Genomic DNA, 17,597 nt, shown 5'->3' with positions numbered 1-17,597 from the left:
TTGAGCTGCTAAAGTTTTCGCAGCCCTTGACAAGAAATGTGAATGAAAACTACCACGTGCATAGAAGATTTTTGTGAACATGATTAGAGGCATGAAACATAATGCAGGGGGGAAGATTAAAATAGCTTGCATATTGAGTTTATCTCTTTTTTTTCCAAGTCCTGTTTTGTTTTCTTATTATAAATAAGTTCAGGGGAAAAGGAAATAATGATCAGTACCAGAGAAGAATGGGAAGCGTTTAAGCATTTTTCGTAACAATTCTTGCAACAACAAATGGTAGTTTGCTTTCATTGCATTCAGCAAGGAATTCCAAAATTTTAAATTTTGGGGTTTTTCCTCATTAAAGATTTAATATATGAATTATAAGCACATATTTATTTGCAAGCTTTTTTTTTTTTTATGATTAATCATCAGAAACCTGAAGTTGAGGGATATCTTTTCAAATGCAGTGAAAGCAAATAGCCGTATTAGTTGTAAGATGGAGCATTTTGATTTTATGAAAGGAAATGTGTTGCCTGCGGTCGCAGATACTTAAATGACAGACTATGATCTTAACAATACAACCACTATATTTCTGGGGAATGAATGGGAACATAGGCTCCTGTGACATATAGTCCGTTTTAAAAGCTAAATTTACTGAATTTTAGACAGATGCACATACATATTCCATTGACAAAACTCTAGAGCTTTGAGTACAAATCGAACTGCACTGAAATTAAACAAGGACTTGGAGTTTGTCCTCATAGACAATCAAGAATTCTGAACATGTATGTTTTTTAAAGTACAGCAGACAGTCAATTGATCTCTTTCAGCTTTGTATCAACATTATTACAAGAAGTAGTTTGTATTCTTTCCCAAAGTGTTTCAATTACAAAATAATATTACCATTAAGCACACTGATTTTGATAGATGGAGGAGAATTCTCTCCTTGCTTTCGTTGGAGGTTTATGGAGCTTTCCTGGCGGGTTTAGAAAATCATATGGCTTTACTACATTGCATTAGAAATTAAATTGAAAGTGTTATATTTCGGAAAGTCAGTGGTAGTACAGTAATTTCCGTTTTGCAATGAAGTTATTTTCTTTAGTTAATGCGAAGACTTTGCTTCCGAGATTAAAATTTGGATGGAAAACCTTTTCGTTACTTACAAGATACTAACACTGTTGCCTGACATAATATTAGCAAGTTACAAATCAGTAAGCAAAATCACTATCAAATAAAAAAGATCAATTAATTGATTTTTTCAATTAATTAAGAAGTATAATATGATAATTTGTCAAGTATCTAGTCTAGTTTGGAGAAAATGGAACCCTTTTACACTTTGCTATGTGCCTTGCCATCACAGATAGAGCTGCCAGAATGAAACTTTGCATGAATGTGATATTTATAATGTAAATTATCTCACTCTTGCACTAATGAAGCTTTAATGTTGCTAGACAAATGTGCCTTAGCAGAGTACTTAGAAACTTTCTAGAAATAGCAGCAAATGGCTGAGTAATCCTATGAACATTTTACGTTGAAACATTTTGCATTTTAAATCATGAGGAATGCCTGGAAACCTAACAAAAAAAAAAGTAAAAATCTAATTGATTTGAGCCATAAGAAAAGGGATTGAAAGGATAAATTCTGGCTGGAAGATTTTTGTTTCTTTGAAAATCGATGAAAACTGATTGGACAATATATGAAACAAACCTCCTTATTCTAAACTTAACTAACTACATATGGAGACCAGCATAACATACCATTATTGAAGTCTTTATAAATTCTCAATGAACATTTGGAGAATGTCTTACCTTTTAATAACATAACTATGCTAATAAACATTAAAATAAAATTAAAAAACCCAACTAAATAGTTATTCTTAATTAAGTAATTTCAGTAAGGATGTACAACTTCCTATTAAATTTTCTTGATTTATCATTTCAGTGACAGTCCAAAGATTGGAAAAAGAAAAAAAAAAGCTCAACATAAAAAAACATCGCACCCCTAAACCCTCAAAACCAGACAAAGGAAGTAGAAATAAATTTCTAAGGTTGAGATGAGCAAGAACCTACTGGGAACAAATGGGAACAAAGATTGCTTTAACGTGTAGCTGTTCCTGTAGGAGTTATTGTAAGTTTTCTGTCTCCAGCAACAGTTTACAACCCCCTGTTGTCATATTGCCCTGCTAAGAAAACTGCAATGGCTGGCTGAGAGCACTTTATTCCTAATTAGTTTTCTTCACAGACGTAACTGTCAACATAATTGAACTATTGAATTATTGATCTTGAGTCCATTCATTATGAGTACAAATAAAGTATGTAAGCCAACCTAACAGCATCTGTCTTTTTTTCTCGTTCCACTGCAGGATAAATCAATGTATAATCTCTGAAATTATGGAAAGGTAGTGAAAAACTGTCAGGTACTTTACTGATGCCCTCTGTGACTGTCTGTTTTGGTAAATTAAACAGAACCAGAGAACCGTCCCAGACACAAGAACTTATGTGTTTGTGTAGTCAAATCGTTAAAATAGTCTCTAACATAATTCCTGAGCTTGCCAAATACCATTCTCCCAGATAATTATCAAGAGTGGCTAGGAGTTAGTGTGGGCAAGCAACCATTCATAACAGGAAATTTGAATACTATCTCCCTACTTGAGAGGCTAAAGGATGTATTTAATAGTATGGATGCAAGCCATTCCATGCTAGCTGGCCTCACTGCCAGAACCTGGTCCTGAAAAAGCTTAATGCATTAGCAAACCTGCGAGCCCTGTGTTCCACTGTCAGAGTGGATAGATAGCGGTGAAACAATCTTATCTGGTGTAGCCAACATAGCCAGATAGAGCGGGCAGCCTGGTTGAAAGTACTGTATATCTAGAGAGTTTTCTTGCTACCTAGTGTAAGGTCCTGCACCTGGGTCGGAACAATCCCGGTTTTGAGTACATGTTGGGGGATGACGTGATTGAGAGCAGCCCTGCAGAGAAGGACTTGGGGTGCTGGTTGATGAGAAGCTCGACATGAGCCGGCAATGTGCGCTCACAGCCCAGAAGGCCAACCGTGTCCTGGGCTGCATCCAAAGCAGCGTGGCCAGCAGGGCGAGGGAGGGGATTCTGCCCCTCTGTTCCTCTCTTGGGAGACCTCATCTGGAATACTGTGTCCAGTTCTGGAATCCTTGATGTAAGAAGGATATGGAGCTGTTGGAACAGGTCCAGAGGAGGGTTACAAAGGTGATCGGAGGGCTGGAGCACTTTTCCTATGTGGACAGGCTGAGAGAGTTGGGATTATTTAGTCTGGAGAAGTGAAGGCTCATAGGAGATCTTATAGCAACCTCCCAGTAGCTGAAGGGGCTACAGGAAAGCTGGAGAGGGGCTATTCGTAAAGGCTTGTGGGGACAGGACAAGGGGGAACAGGTACAAACTGGAGAGGGGCAGAGTTAGACTGGACATTAGGAAGAATTTCTTCACCATGACAGTGGTGAGACACTGGCCCAGGTTGCCCAGGGAAGCTGTGGCTGCCCCATCCCTGGAGTTGTTCAAGGCCAGGTTGGATGGGCCTTGGGCAGCCTGAGCCAGTGGGAGGTGTCCCTGCCCATGGCAGGGGGTGGAACTGGATGATCTTTAAGGTCCCTTCCAATCCTAACTATTCTATGAATGATATGAAGGTCCTTAGTCAGTTTCTGAGCAGTCATTACCTCTGATTGTAAAGTAATCACATGCTTTCTCAATTTTGTATGTGCTTTTGTTTTCAGGGAATCGTGAGAGAAGAACTAGAGAGACTACTAAATAGTTGCTAAACTGAACTTGCTGTAAATGATAGTGATATGTCTGTGAAGATGATTTTGCATGATGAATGATAATTGGTCTGTAAAATATAATGCCTGGCTGAGGAACTTGTTCATTCTGTTATCAATATCTAGCAAAATATAGTTTATTTAAGCTTTGAAGGAATGTCTCATCCCTGTGTTCAAGGCCAGGTTGGATGGGGTCTTGAGCAGCCTGATCCAGTGGGAGGTGTCCCTGCCCCTGGCAGGGGGGTTGGAACTGGATGGGCTTTAAGGTCCTTTCCGCCTCAAACCATTCCATGATATATCTCCTCATTTCTGAATGTTTAATTATCTGCAGTTTTCTTTAATCACAAGAACATAGTTTCTTATCTCCAGATCCACTGAACATATCCCATTTTGGCAAAAGTGCTTATGGGCGTTCACTTAAAAAAAATAAATGTTGTATTGCATAGGGACACAGATCATTAGTCTTGGAAGTTGAATTAAAAGCCCTGTGGGAAAAGGAGATAAAATCTCAGAACATATGCATTTCTGAAATATCAACATCTTATGAAAATAAGAATACTGGGTTTGCAGACAAATATATTTAGACCAGTATGGATATCAGTTTAATAACACAAATTTTGCTGACAGGGAAATTGAGGTGTGTGTGGTTTAGAGGCTTCAGTAGGCACAAGGATCTGATATAACCACAAACTGTCTTGAAAAGCATCTGAGGTGAAAAATGCCAGTCAAAGTTTCATCTACAGAAAGAGCAGATTTGAACTGTTTGATTTAAGAACAACTAATAGTGGATAGCTGCACGCATAGACACGAACTAGAGAAATGTGATGTGGTTTAGTAATTGACACAGACGTTGACTCTGTTGTTGATTTTAAAGTTCCAAAGTTTTTAAAGTTATTTGTTCTTCTAAATTAACTATCTCATTAGTCTCATTTTTTTCCATTCTTGGCTATATTATCTGTTTCTTTGATGCACTGAGATAAACCATGGAACTTTGTTTATTATAGCTGTAAATTTCAAATAACAAATTTCAAAATGAGGGCTTGATTTCAGTTTAGTATTTTTTACTGCTTTACCTCTTAGAACAAAAAGTAATTATTTAAGAGTTGAGTAGTAAACTATGTTAATAAAAAAATTTTGGGAAAAAAAAAAAGGTTGAGTAATTAAAGCAGCTTTGGCCAAATAGCAGTTATCAAATAATGAAATTATTGAGGTGAAATAATGTAAAGATGTTCTTAGTATGTTTGTATGTTCGGGGGTTGGAACTAGATGATCTTTGAGGTCCTTTCCAACCCTAACTATTTTATGATTCTATGTCCAACTCTTATTTAGCCTGAAGGCAAGACATTTCTTGGATCTTGATGATACTCTTTTCTTTGAGAAAATTCACATTTTTGTATCCAGGTTCCCCACTGAATTTCTTTGAGTCAGTCAGATGGTTAATCTGAAGTATATTATGAATTTTATGTGATACCAGACATGACAAAGCAAGGGAAAAATGCGTAAAGCCTTCTTTAGTTGTTATCCTCGGTAATACATTCAAGGATCAGTAGATATGCACATTTTTATATGTATGATATTCTTGACACACATGCATTACGCTTTTAACAGTTAAAGAAAATGAAACCATTACTTACCAGCTGACTTGCATATTCCTCCTCAGATTTCAGACTGAAGTAAATTATGATACTTTGGAAGTCAGAGATGGGCCAGCTAACTCGTCACCATTAATTGGAGAATACCATGGAACACAAGCACCCCAGTTCCTTATCAGCACTGGAAATTACATGTATCTGCTATTCACTACGGACAACAGTCGATCCAGCGTTGGTTTCCTAATTCGCTATGAGAGTAAGTCTCATATTTCTCTGATAAATTTTTATTTAATTTTGAAAATAACATTCAATTTGAAAATGAGCAAATGAATATGAACAAATAAACTTCAGTAATTATATTTGTATTAGAACAAATTATGTTTACTGTATGCTGTACTGACAGAAAACTCTGAAACTATTAATTAATTTTGGAATTCTTTTCTTACTAACTTTTTATATGGTATTTGGAATGTTTGTGGACCGAATGGAGAGTAATTTTAGAAACTTGCCTTTATGGGCAAAGATAGGTTGTCCTTTTTTTGGTTTGGGACTTTGTTTTTTTTGACTTCTCTGTCACTTTGTCTTTTTTTCTCTTTCTCTTTTTCTCTTTCTCTGGTTTTAATACACTTTTACAGCACTGAGTAAAATGGAGCCTTATCCATGATGATTCCTAAATGCAGATAAATGCATACTAATATCTCCCTGTGAACTACTGAATCATTATAATAACATTTTATTTTGAATTAGGTATATAAAATGACATATATTAAACTGTCTGAAGTCATACTGATCTTTATATGATAGTAGAGCCATTCACTTAAGTACTGAATAAGGAGAGCGCATGTGTTTATTGCAGTTGCACTAAACAAATAGTATTGTTTTTATCAATTGTTCTTATCTGGAAACTAATCCAGAAAAAGTGCCTAGACTTATATTTCTTAGCTACATCATAAACTGGAAATTCTGTATGGCTTCTTTTAGCTTTGGCTAAACAGTCAATAGTATGGTAAACTGCAAGGCTGCTAAATCATGTCAAACCAAGGATCACTAGGTAGATTTCTGCATGAGTTACATGCAGATGCTGATTTTCCACGATTGTATTGAATCTAGATTTTACCGTTACATTTGTAATACAGTCCTTAAGTATTTATAATTTTCGTTTTAATTTTAAGCCCTCTGTCAGGTAGATGTCTTCGTTCTGTTAAAAATTTAAACATTTAGTAATAAAATATCTGTGACAAACCTTCCTTAAGAGGAAGGTATAATTATTAAATTATTTAGAACAGTATTTGCATATTCACTTTTAATTTTAGTTGAAAAATTCAGTATCTCACACACATGACAATAGTTTTCCAGTGCTATTTCTCTAGGTGCTCTGATAATCTGTCAGAATTAGATTTGATTGTTGCACTTTTGAAATTTGGATTAAATCTTTAACTAAAGATGACAAAAGGCTTATAAATGATCTTCATCTTCTTTGACATAGAGTTCCTATACATAGAACATATTAAAAAATAATTTTAAAAATAACTAATGTAATTCTAATTTTAGAAGTCATAATAAAAGCTAAAAATATTGTTTTACAGGCTCTTTCTGAGCAGGTTGACTCCCTGACTGAAGTAGCTTTCTCTTTCTCTAGAAGTAGCATTCAAATCTGTGACTGGTATTATTTTTTGCTTAGACATGAGTAAGATGATGAAATGAAATTAAGAAAAAGTAAATGATTTCAAGCTCTTGGTTTAAGGAGCGAGTTTGTTTATTTTCTTGTAAAAAACCTGCTCTTCAGAGTCCCTTACCATGATTCCCATGGGTCTGTAATCCCTTTTGATACTCCTGGCGATGTCACTGATGCCCATGTGAAAAACAACAATAGTGAATCTTAAACTGCAAACGAATCCAGCCCTGAATTTCCTCACTGTAGAACAAAATGCAATATAAACAGAGCCTTTTTGCCTGTCAACAACTGGAATGGCTATGTTCATATTCCCAGAATAATTTTTACAGAGAATGCTTGCTAAACACTTAACACCACATCGGTGCAGCGTCTCACAGGGCTCCTGAAGTCGGTCACAGCCTCATTGTTTACACTGGTTTCTTCTTACCCCACGTTTCTGAAAGAACAATACTCTTCTCCGTGTTGCATTGTGTTGTACGTGTTCATGTAATGCAACTGGAATTTATTGCAGTCTCCCGTGTTGTGCTACTCGGCACTGGGAGCTCCTGAAGCATTTCTGCAGTGGGTATCACACATATGTCCTTCCTTGATCCTTATATCTATACTGACAAATATGCGTGCCGGAGGGAAGGAAAGACTAAGCAGATTCAGTGTCTTCAAATACGGGTTGGAAGAACCTGTGGAGATATTGAGTAGTCTCAGGAACAGAGGACACCAAAATTATATTTTGATTGCCTTTGCAGGCTTCAATATACAAGTTGCTGATGTTAAAGATATCACAACAAAACTTCTACTTATTTCACATTTCTTCCGCTCAGAAGAAAAGGCAGCCAACTGCAGGTTTCAAGAAAAGTTTTTGAATATTTTCATTGGAAATTCAAATAACTGTCTGATCCAAAAGTGTCCTAAAAATCTTCCAATTATAGTCATAACTTTGAAGATAAATTAAATCAGTGAACTGTGAAGCAGAAGTGTCTTAGTCGTACTTAAAATAAAATGCTCGGTACAAGCTATACCGAGTTGCTACTGAGATGGCAGTAATTTTCTGTTAAGCTAAAATATGCCTGTAAGACAGCTTTGATAAAAATGTAACCCTTTAAAGGTTCTGCAGATGTGTAGCCAATTTGTTCATTCCCTACCTTAAATTTCTGTAATTCACCTTTTGGGTAACACTTCTAGCATCGTTAATACAAGGTTCTGTATGTCTATTCTTTTGCTTCTAAGCAAAGTGTCCAAAGTGTCCAAAACTGTCTTTAAGTAAAAGTACTGATAAAATGGTCAATGTTATCAAGAATAAATCATCTCTATTCTTTTGATGACCTTGCCTCATGCCTCCCAATTTTCAAATTCCCTAGTTAAGTGGGTTTTTTGGTGTTATTTTTGCAGCTCATCGTTCTATGAGATAAATTTTATAAACTTAGTCTTTTTCATAAAACAAAACAGACAGAAATACCTTTATCCATAGATTCCATTGATATAAAGACATATTTTATTAAGGTATTTTTGAAATGTATCTTTCCTTAAACAAGAAATCATGATCATTTCCAAGGAAAATAGAGGAGTTATTTCTGAAATCCAAATAAGTTATTTGAAGATCTGTGTTTATTTATGGAGATCATAGATATGCATCAAGACAGTATTCATCCCATATTACCATTACCATAGAATCATAGAATAGTTTGGGTTGGAAAGGACCTTAAAGATCATCCAGTTCCAACCCATCAAATACATACATTGCAATCCTCTTAAATAGTCAGAAAAAATTATTTAAAGTCAAGGATCACTTATCTTCACAAAAACTTTCTTTTTAGGTCCTTTAAAAATCTGGTAAAATTAATGTGATTTTCCTTAAGTGAAACTTTATCATTAATAAAAAAGATTGTCATACTTTATTCATGGTGTGTAAAATTAGTTATTTGTTTAGATGTGGTTTTGGAAAAGAACTTTTTAGATCTATAAATATGCAACGCCTCTTAGGGACGTGCGATGAGGTAACAAAGTAGGGAATGAAGGAATGAATTTTGGGTTGGGAAGGAGAGGGTTGTGGATTTGTTTTAATTTTTGTATTTGCTTTTAACCATTCTACTCCATTTTTAATTTGTAATAAATGAATTGTTTTTCCTCAAATTGAGTCTGTTTTGACTTTGAAGGTAATTGATAAGTGATCTCTCTGTCTTTATCTCAGCCCATGAGCTTTTGAATCTTCTTTTCTATCTTATTTTCTCCACCTGAGCTTTTGAGGGTGAGAGAGCAGCTGGGTGGGGAACCGGCAGCCAGCCAAGGTCAACCCACCACATGTAGTAACAGAAAATAAGATAAATTCCTTTCTTTTCAATAGAGTCTCAATTTGTTTCCCTTGTGTATATCCATTATAGCCCATTACATGACTGAATTGTGCAACCATTTGCTATCACTATAAGTGTAATGGATAATGCCTGATTAATGAGCTTCCATTTGATAATTTGGGGGATTTTTATCTTGTTCAGTGTAAGCTCCAGGTTTAATTAGCAAGCACCATTCAATCTCTGCTATAAGACGATTGCTAAAGACTCTTTCTGTCAGGTAAGAGTTATACAATGGTTTAAACTTTGTTCACCGTCTTTCTACTTTTGATGCATGGGATAGTATTTGTAGGGATTTATGGGTAATTCCTGAGTTAATGAACTGCAGGTTTTTAACACTAGTTTTTGATAAATCAAATAGACGTTCTTATGACAGTGGAAAGTTGAATTGTCTTGCCGTGTCAGAAGCTGAATTGTTGAAATGTGATGTTTTAATATGATTTCTATACTAGCAAGACTTGTATTCCCACTTTGAACCTTAATATCTTCCTCGTGTTTCAGATATTTGGTGATTTTTTTTTTTGTCTCTTTTTCTTATTGTGTGATAAAATAGACTTTAAAATTCCAGTCTTTTCCAGCTTTATTTGGGCTTCTTTGTTCTACTAGATTGAAAATTGAAAACCCATGCTCTGAGTGGGTGAAAACAGCTAGAAAAAGTGTTTCATAACCCACATCAGTCCTCAGGCAATGCCAACAAAGATCTTTTGGGGGCTCTTTCTTCCTCCTGTCTTACTAATGCTGTGTTTTGTTTGGAATTTTTTCTGTTTGCTATCTGAAAAAATAGGGAAATAAACAAATTAAATCTGTGTGTTTCAGGTGTTACTCTGGAATCAGATTCCTGCCTCGACCCAGGAATTCCCGTCAATGGCCATCGCCATGGTAACAACTTTAATATCCGCTCTACAGTAACTTTTAGCTGTGATCCAGGATACACGCTGAGTGATGAAGAACCACTCATATGTGAAAGGAACCATCAGTGGAATCATGCATTACCCAGCTGTGATGGTAAGCGTGACAGCTTTAAAGTCTAAGAAAGTTAATCTGTTTTTAAGAACTAATTAAACTTATCATTGTTTCTATCTCCCTTCAATTACCCCAAGGTCTATACTTTTCCAAAATGATTTTGCTGTTAATAAAAGCCATCTCTGTATCAACCTTCAACCAAGTAATGTACAGTGAAATTTACAGGTGTATATTCACTTACAGAAAAATCAGAATACTCAGAGGGTGCCACTGTTCAGCAGTGAATGAAAATGGTGCCACACAACTAATATTTTTGAAGAAAAGCCAATAAATTAAACTTATTTTTTAAGCTTAGAATGTTGAATAGCAAAATTGTTACTCAAAATTTAGGATACTCCATAGATAAACACATCATGATCGGTCTATGTAAATAATTTCCTTGACATCTTTTCATTGATTGTTTTGGGGGATGAGCAATATGAAACCCTGCAGAGCTTTCATGAAACATTTTTCTAAATGCTGAAGTATGCGAGCAAATATTCCTGTGGGCTTTTTTTTATCATTGGAAATGCTTTTCAAACTTCTTTTTCTATGAATTACAGAATCAACTAATTTTTTTTTTTTTTTTGTGGAATGCTTGTACGGTTGCTACAGAATCCCTCTGATACAAATCACAGAAAGTAAGATCCAAATGTAGCTATGCTTTTCAACAGGAATAGAACCCAGAGTCTCTGAAAATTCTCCGTAATCTCCTTCCGTTAACCTCCCTGCTAAAATTTCTTATTTTCTCTCCTCTGGTTGCTAAAAGATTACCTTTAAAAGTCTGTTTGTCTCGATCAGGCTTCTTTCTTGCTAATATCTAACTGCATTCTAAGGTAGTGATGAAAATTTAACGTGTGAAAGAAGAACCACCAAACCCACAGGAACAAAATCTCTTGCTTTAGTGAATTACTTACAGTAGTAAATTTCTAACTTCCTTTTGAGGTCCAAGGTTTCCTCTCCTTACAATGGAATGTCAAAGAGCAAACTTAGATTCAGAAAAGTGTTTTAGTTTCTAACTCCGTTTTAAATAGGTTTGTTAAATCTGAGCCCTTATTGTCACTTAGGCATCTATTTATCACTACAGCCTTCTGGCTCCACGCACAAATATTTAAGGTAGCAGAAGGTGATTGTAGGGTTAAAAGCTCTTAATCACTACAAAGCAAACTAATCTACCATTCAAATGGCAGATTCACCTTGTAAGCCTTACAACTCATTCCTCCTTTGCCAGGACAGAAGCACACTTTTGTTTCCAATTGCATTTTGTGAGGAAATGTTAGACTGTATGATTCTGGCATAACTGATGAGTTGAGGGGCACAAATCTTCCTACAGGGTGTAATTTTAAAATAAGCAAAACATTTTTAGTATTCTTCAATTGTTCTTACGGATTCCTTTTGCTTGTTTGCTTTACCGCAATGAGTTGAAGAAAACTGCTGTAAGAATCTTAATTTTGAAGAGTATTCTATTATTTTTCAATTTACTTTGCACTAAAAAATGCAAATGGATTTTTGAGTTAAAGCACTGACATTCAACTCTTTTGTTTGCACATAAATGTTGAACTATGGAAAGATCTAGTTAATTTTCACTCATTGAAAGACAGTCCTTATCTCCCAGATCCATCAACCACATTCAGCATAAGTGTGTGGTAGAAAGCATCAAACACTTCTGGATGAGGGCCTCTAGGCAAGCTATGTACAAGGATTACACTCAGTTTCTTATTTTTCTTCACATATTCAACTATATTGAATAAATTAGTCTAAAAAGACAATAAAACTCACATTATTTCAATAATCTTCTGTTAGTGTGTTTGTCTTTTGAGGCTCAAAAAGTTGTGACCCACATTTTTGGAACATAATAGATTTTAGTGAGGTCAAAATGAAGATTTTGCAGTCACCTGCAGAGTATTAGAGCTCTCAAAATTGCAACTTAAGAAATTAAATAAGCAGAACAAATCCCTAAGAGAAAAGCATGTTGCTTTGTTTCACGCCAACAAAGAAAATAACTGTACAGACACGGTGGTTAAAGTTTATTCTATGTGTCATTCTGAAAATGCTATAATCTCAAGGTGGAACCTGAAAATCATTTTCTAGGGAGAGCTAAATAAAAGGAGAAAATTTACATATTTTAATTTTTAAACTTATAACTATGTAAATTATTTGTAAATATTTAATCTCTGCTTTAAGGAGCATTGCACAGTCAAATATTTTTCTTCCTTCTGTGATGTCTACAGAATAAGAGGAATTTTGAATGAATGCAAACTACTGTTCATTTATGGCATTATGAACCCAATAGCTGTAATTATGTTATTTATAATGTTATCAATCGTGTATTTACTGCAGTTTTAGCCATGCATATTCTCATTCACACTTATGTACTGAAATATATATATGCAGGAAAAACAGTCTAGAAACATTGTTTTCCCTTCTATTTATAAATATAAATAATACATAAACTCAAAAACCATTGAAAACTTTAACAAACACCTTAATATAAGAGATGAAAATAACTTTATTTATAATGCCAACATGTTTATATATATATATTATATATGTATAATGTATGCATTTACATACAAGTACTGCAAGTTTATCAAACATTTTGTCATGTATATTTACCATCTAATTGATGCCAAAGTACCTCTCTTTATGTGAGCGAGAAGACTGAAAGCATATAATGCTTTGTGGTTTTATATTTAAATACTTCATTTATTAAAATTAAAAAAGAAAACCAAACCATAAAAAACCTGGACAGCAACGGGTGAGTGGAAAACGGAGCTATGCTGTATTTATAAGATCAGTGAACAATTCAGCATGCAAATCTTAAACTTAATTAATTTGCCATGCAAATTTGAGCAGCCGAGTTTAGCAAATGTTAGTATCCATAAAATGTTTTCTGAGGTAGGGGCTTTTTTTTCTTTCAAAACACTCTGTTCCACGTAAATGACTTTATGATGGGACAATCTGAATCTTTGAAAGAGAGGAAAATACTTTTGTTTTCCCTGAACGTCACAGAAGAAATCAAATAAACACACTTTTCTTTATTTGAAAAAATACATTTTGTTTCTTAATAATTTTGTTTGTTAAAAATGGAATTAATTATAAGCCTTTCTAAACAGGTAGTGCAAGAAAAGTAGTTGCAAGATATTTGATTTGTTAGTTCACACAAAAAAATCCTTCTTAAGGAATACTACAGTAGCAATTAATGCTTGTGATATTCTGGAACAAAGTTTTACTTACTTTTGTATCCTACTAACTAACGGGAGAGGCTGTAGATGAACAATAAACGTATTTCAAAGACTAAGGTAAGAAGAATGAATCATTGTCAAATGTGAATGTCGTGGCTTTGGATGAATTAACATCTTATTTTAATAATTGACCCTATTTTTAATTTTAAAGATACTTTAAAAAGCAAACTAGATTTTTAATTTATTTATTTATTAATAAATACCAGGACTTCTGTATGACCTCTGTTGTTTTTTCTCTCACTTTTTTCCTCTTGTTCAGCTTTATGTGGTGGATATATTCACGGAAAGAGTGGAACTGTTCTTTCTCCAGGTTTTCCTGATTTTTATCCAAACTCTTTAAACTGCACGTGGACAATTGAAGTGTCACATGGCAAGGGTAAGAATCTAATATGAATTTCATATGTATACGTAGTGTCTGTGTTTGAACAATTGAAACACACAAACACAATAAAATCCCATTTATGTATTGAGTTAAATTAGTGCTTTCTGCCATTTTTCTGAGAAAGAAGATTGATTTTGCAAAATAAATATCTTTGAATATGGTGTTAATAGTTTGTGTTTATTTTGCAAAGGAAACATTCTTTTAATTATTACCAGAGCTGATGTGCTTTAGTCTCTTTTAGAAAAATAGGCAGAAAAGTAGAAGAGGTAAAATACATTAAAATAATAGTTGCTTATTAAATAGCACTAAAGCTTTTGGTGAAAGCTGTCAGGATCCTGTTGGTTGCTCTTCTACATTATTAAGCATGAAGAAGTAGATTTGATCTGTGGATTAGTAACCTTAGATTTCAGATTTAAATCATTAGGGCCAAAAATTATATATGTATTTGTGTTATATACACAGTAAAATAACATTTGGATGCACAGTTAAGCTTGGCAGCTTATCTGTTAGGGAACCGTGTAAAAGAACTAAGGAAAAAAGCCTAAGTACTAATGATGTGTTACATACCACTGAATCTCCTTTCTATGACAAGAACAGTCTTTGTTATGTGTGAACGTCTTAGAACTATATTGGAAGTTTCTGTTGTTTAAAATCTTCTTACAGACTGGATTTTTGTTTAAAATTTATATGGCATTTTATATGTAAATCATATGAGAAGCCTTTCTAAGAAGAATGTTGTTGCCCACAGTAAATAATTGTGTTTGAAAGTCTAATGGTAATTCAAAATTTAATTCATTGCTGGACTGGAAGTTGGCAACTGAAAAAACAGTCATGGCTTGAGTAAAAGATTGGTCCCAGGAAATATGAATCTGTATATATGGAAGACTGTACATAAAACTTGTATCCGCTTTGTCCTTATATATGAGCACCTCCTCGAAGGTTAGAATAAAAAACAAAATTCTGTTGGACAAAATGCAAAAAATAAAGAATGAATACAAAATTTTAGCCAATAATTTCAGTGCATCTCCTAGTTTAATGGTGAGAATATGACAGAGGTTATAAATAAAAGACGTAGACGAACTTGAATAAAAACTATACCATAAAAATTTCAATTTTCAGAGTGCTGTATACAAATAGCACTGAAGTCCATCAATGTTTTTAGGGGAGGTCTTGATCTACAGTGAGTTAAACGAACATCCACACTGCACATCTTGATTGGTTGAGCCCAAGTTCTTTCTGCAAGTTTTATTTTCTAAAATATTTTATTTTCTGAATGTCATATTCCAATTCCACGTGTGGCTTCTTCTAAAAATCTTTCCATATACTGAAAGTTTTACTTTCTGTGTCGTCTCTGTATAAAGGAAGAGAAAAATTTTCCCATTAAATGCTTGTCTTTTCCCCTTTTTAATATTTTTAAAGGTGTACAGCTGGTTTTTCACACCTTTCACCTTGAGAGCTCTCATGATTATTTGCTCATTACTGAAGATGGCAGCTTCACAGAACCAGTAGCCAGATTAACTGGTTCAGTCTTACCCCCTACAATTAAAGCTGGCCTCTTTGGAAATTTTACTGCACAGCTTCGATTTATATCTGATTTTTCAATTTCTTATGAAGGCTTCAACATAACATTTTCAGGTAAGAAATTCCATTCTCCTAAATGTCTAGAAACTGTTTTCAGATATTTTAGTTGTAAATAGCAAGAACATTATGAAGTACCAGGGCAACAAAAAAAAGGCAATAGAAATTGTATAGTTTGTATTGTAGAAAACTGGTCAAGTTTTATAAAGGCGGCTAACAGATTGACAAGAATCTTTGATATGACTCTTTTAAGGAGAAGTTTTCCTTGTTCTCAGAGAACAATTCAAACTGTGAAAAAGAAGTTTGGAGGAAAACGAAAAGAAAAATAAGTACAAAGGTAGAAAGTATTGCTTCAGAAGAAACTGGCACTGTTTTACTAAAGGATGTATAGAAACAGTAGAAAAGGAGTAGTATGCTAACTCAAATAAACATCATCAGTTTAAGAGTGCAGCCTTATTAAGGAAACTCAAGCACATTTTTTGAAAATGTAGTCATATATCTTTCTGTTCACTTGACTTTTTGTTAGATTTTTCTTCATTATATAATTTAGTTTTTTTAACTCTCTCACTTCTAAATCTGTTTGAGAGTTGAAATGAATCATGAGCTGTATACAAGGATTATAAATAATTAAAGAAAATCATTAAATATTAAAACTTTTACACTACAAGCTGATTACAGCCTTTGAAATTAAGAAAATAAATGCAGTGTTGGTGGCACACAGTAGAGTCATAGAGTCATAGAATCATAGAATCATAAAATCATAGAATAGTTAGGGCTGGAGGGGACCTTAAAGATCATCCAGTTCCACCCCCTGCCATGGGCAGGGACACCTCCCACTGGCTCAGGCTGCCCAAGGCCCATCCAACCTGGCCTTGAACACCTCCAGGGATGGGGCAGCCACAGCTTCCCTGGGCAACCTGGGCCAGGGACTCACCACTCCCATGGTGAAGAATTCTTCCTAATGACCAGTCTAAATCTGCCCCTCTCCAGTTGGTACCCATTCTCTCTGGTCCTATCACCATAAGCCTTTTTGAACAGCCCCTCCCCAGCTTTAGAGAGTTCTCCTCTCTCCAATAGACAGATAATTACTATATACATAGCCACAACAGACATACAGAAACAGTACTATTAGTAGAGAAGACAACTCTGACATACATGTTTTCCAAGTGTTCCGTACTGACACAATGCAACTTATTTGGCAAGCTTTATTTTTCCGTGTGGATGACTTGTCTCATTTATTCACACTTTATGTTTTACTGTCTGCAGAATATGATCTGGAGCCTTGTGATGATCCTGGTGTTCCTGCCTTCAGTAGGCGAATTGGTTTTCATTTTGGTGTTGGAGATTCCTTGATCTTTTCTTGTTTCCCTGGATATCGCCTGGAAGGTGCTAATAAACTTACCTGCCTGGGAGGTGGTCGGCGTGTATGGAGTGCACCTCTGCCAAGGTGTGTGGGTAGGTGGTCACATGCTTTCATTTCATTCATCAAATCGTTAATAGCACATGGCATGTGTCAGAATGTGGGGCAGAGAACAAAGCGCTTGGGTTGAAAGGACTTATCCCCAAGCTGTACAAACTTTAAAGTCTGTGCAAGATCCAAGTAATGCATGTCTCTTTTACCAGTAAGAGAACAAAAATAATAAAGAGGAATAGTTAAAGTTATGATAGAAACTAAGATCAGGAAGTTTTCTGAGATAAAATATAAATCTAATTATTAAGCTGTATGTTTGCCATAGTTAAGATACAAATTTCACACTTTGTCTTTCAGCGTAAAGCAGTAATCTTTAGAGCTTTTAGATGAAAATAGCCTTTTTTTAAGAGCCCCTGGCTGGTTTTAAGGCTCTTTTTTTCATATTGTCTTTCCATTCTTTTAACTCTAAACTGGTTTGGTTTGGTTTTTTACAGTTTATAACCCATAATACAGCATTGTAAACTGCGATATTTAAAAATAACATGTTGTTAAACATTAGCTCCAGCTCAGCGAATATTTCTTTTCTGGGAAAAAATCTGGGACTG

The 17,597-nt window shown here is 34.7% G+C and overlaps 1 protein-coding gene across 1 annotated transcript in view; it reads left to right on the top strand.

Annotated features, from left to right (window-relative positions):
* CSMD1 (CUB and Sushi multiple domains 1) overlaps nucleotides 1-17,597 on the top strand; it is a 1,155,040-nt gene that overhangs the window by 876,889 nt on the left and 260,554 nt on the right. The window contains exons 17-21 of the mRNA XM_054063646.1: nucleotides 5,426-5,613; nucleotides 10,191-10,379; nucleotides 13,881-13,997; nucleotides 15,423-15,638; nucleotides 16,848-17,036. Of these exons, the coding sequence (XP_053919621.1) occupies nucleotides 5,426-5,613; nucleotides 10,191-10,379; nucleotides 13,881-13,997; nucleotides 15,423-15,638; nucleotides 16,848-17,036 (899 nt within the window). The remainder of the gene's footprint in view (nucleotides 1-5,425; nucleotides 5,614-10,190; nucleotides 10,380-13,880; nucleotides 13,998-15,422; nucleotides 15,639-16,847; nucleotides 17,037-17,597) is intronic.

This window comes from Cuculus canorus, chromosome 3 (genome assembly GCF_017976375.1).
Source record: "Cuculus canorus isolate bCucCan1 chromosome 3, bCucCan1.pri, whole genome shotgun sequence".
Lineage (NCBI taxonomy): Eukaryota > Metazoa > Chordata > Aves > Cuculiformes > Cuculidae > Cuculus > Cuculus canorus.
Note: the sequence above shows the minus strand (reverse complement) of the source record. Positions and strands in the feature narration are given on the sequence as shown.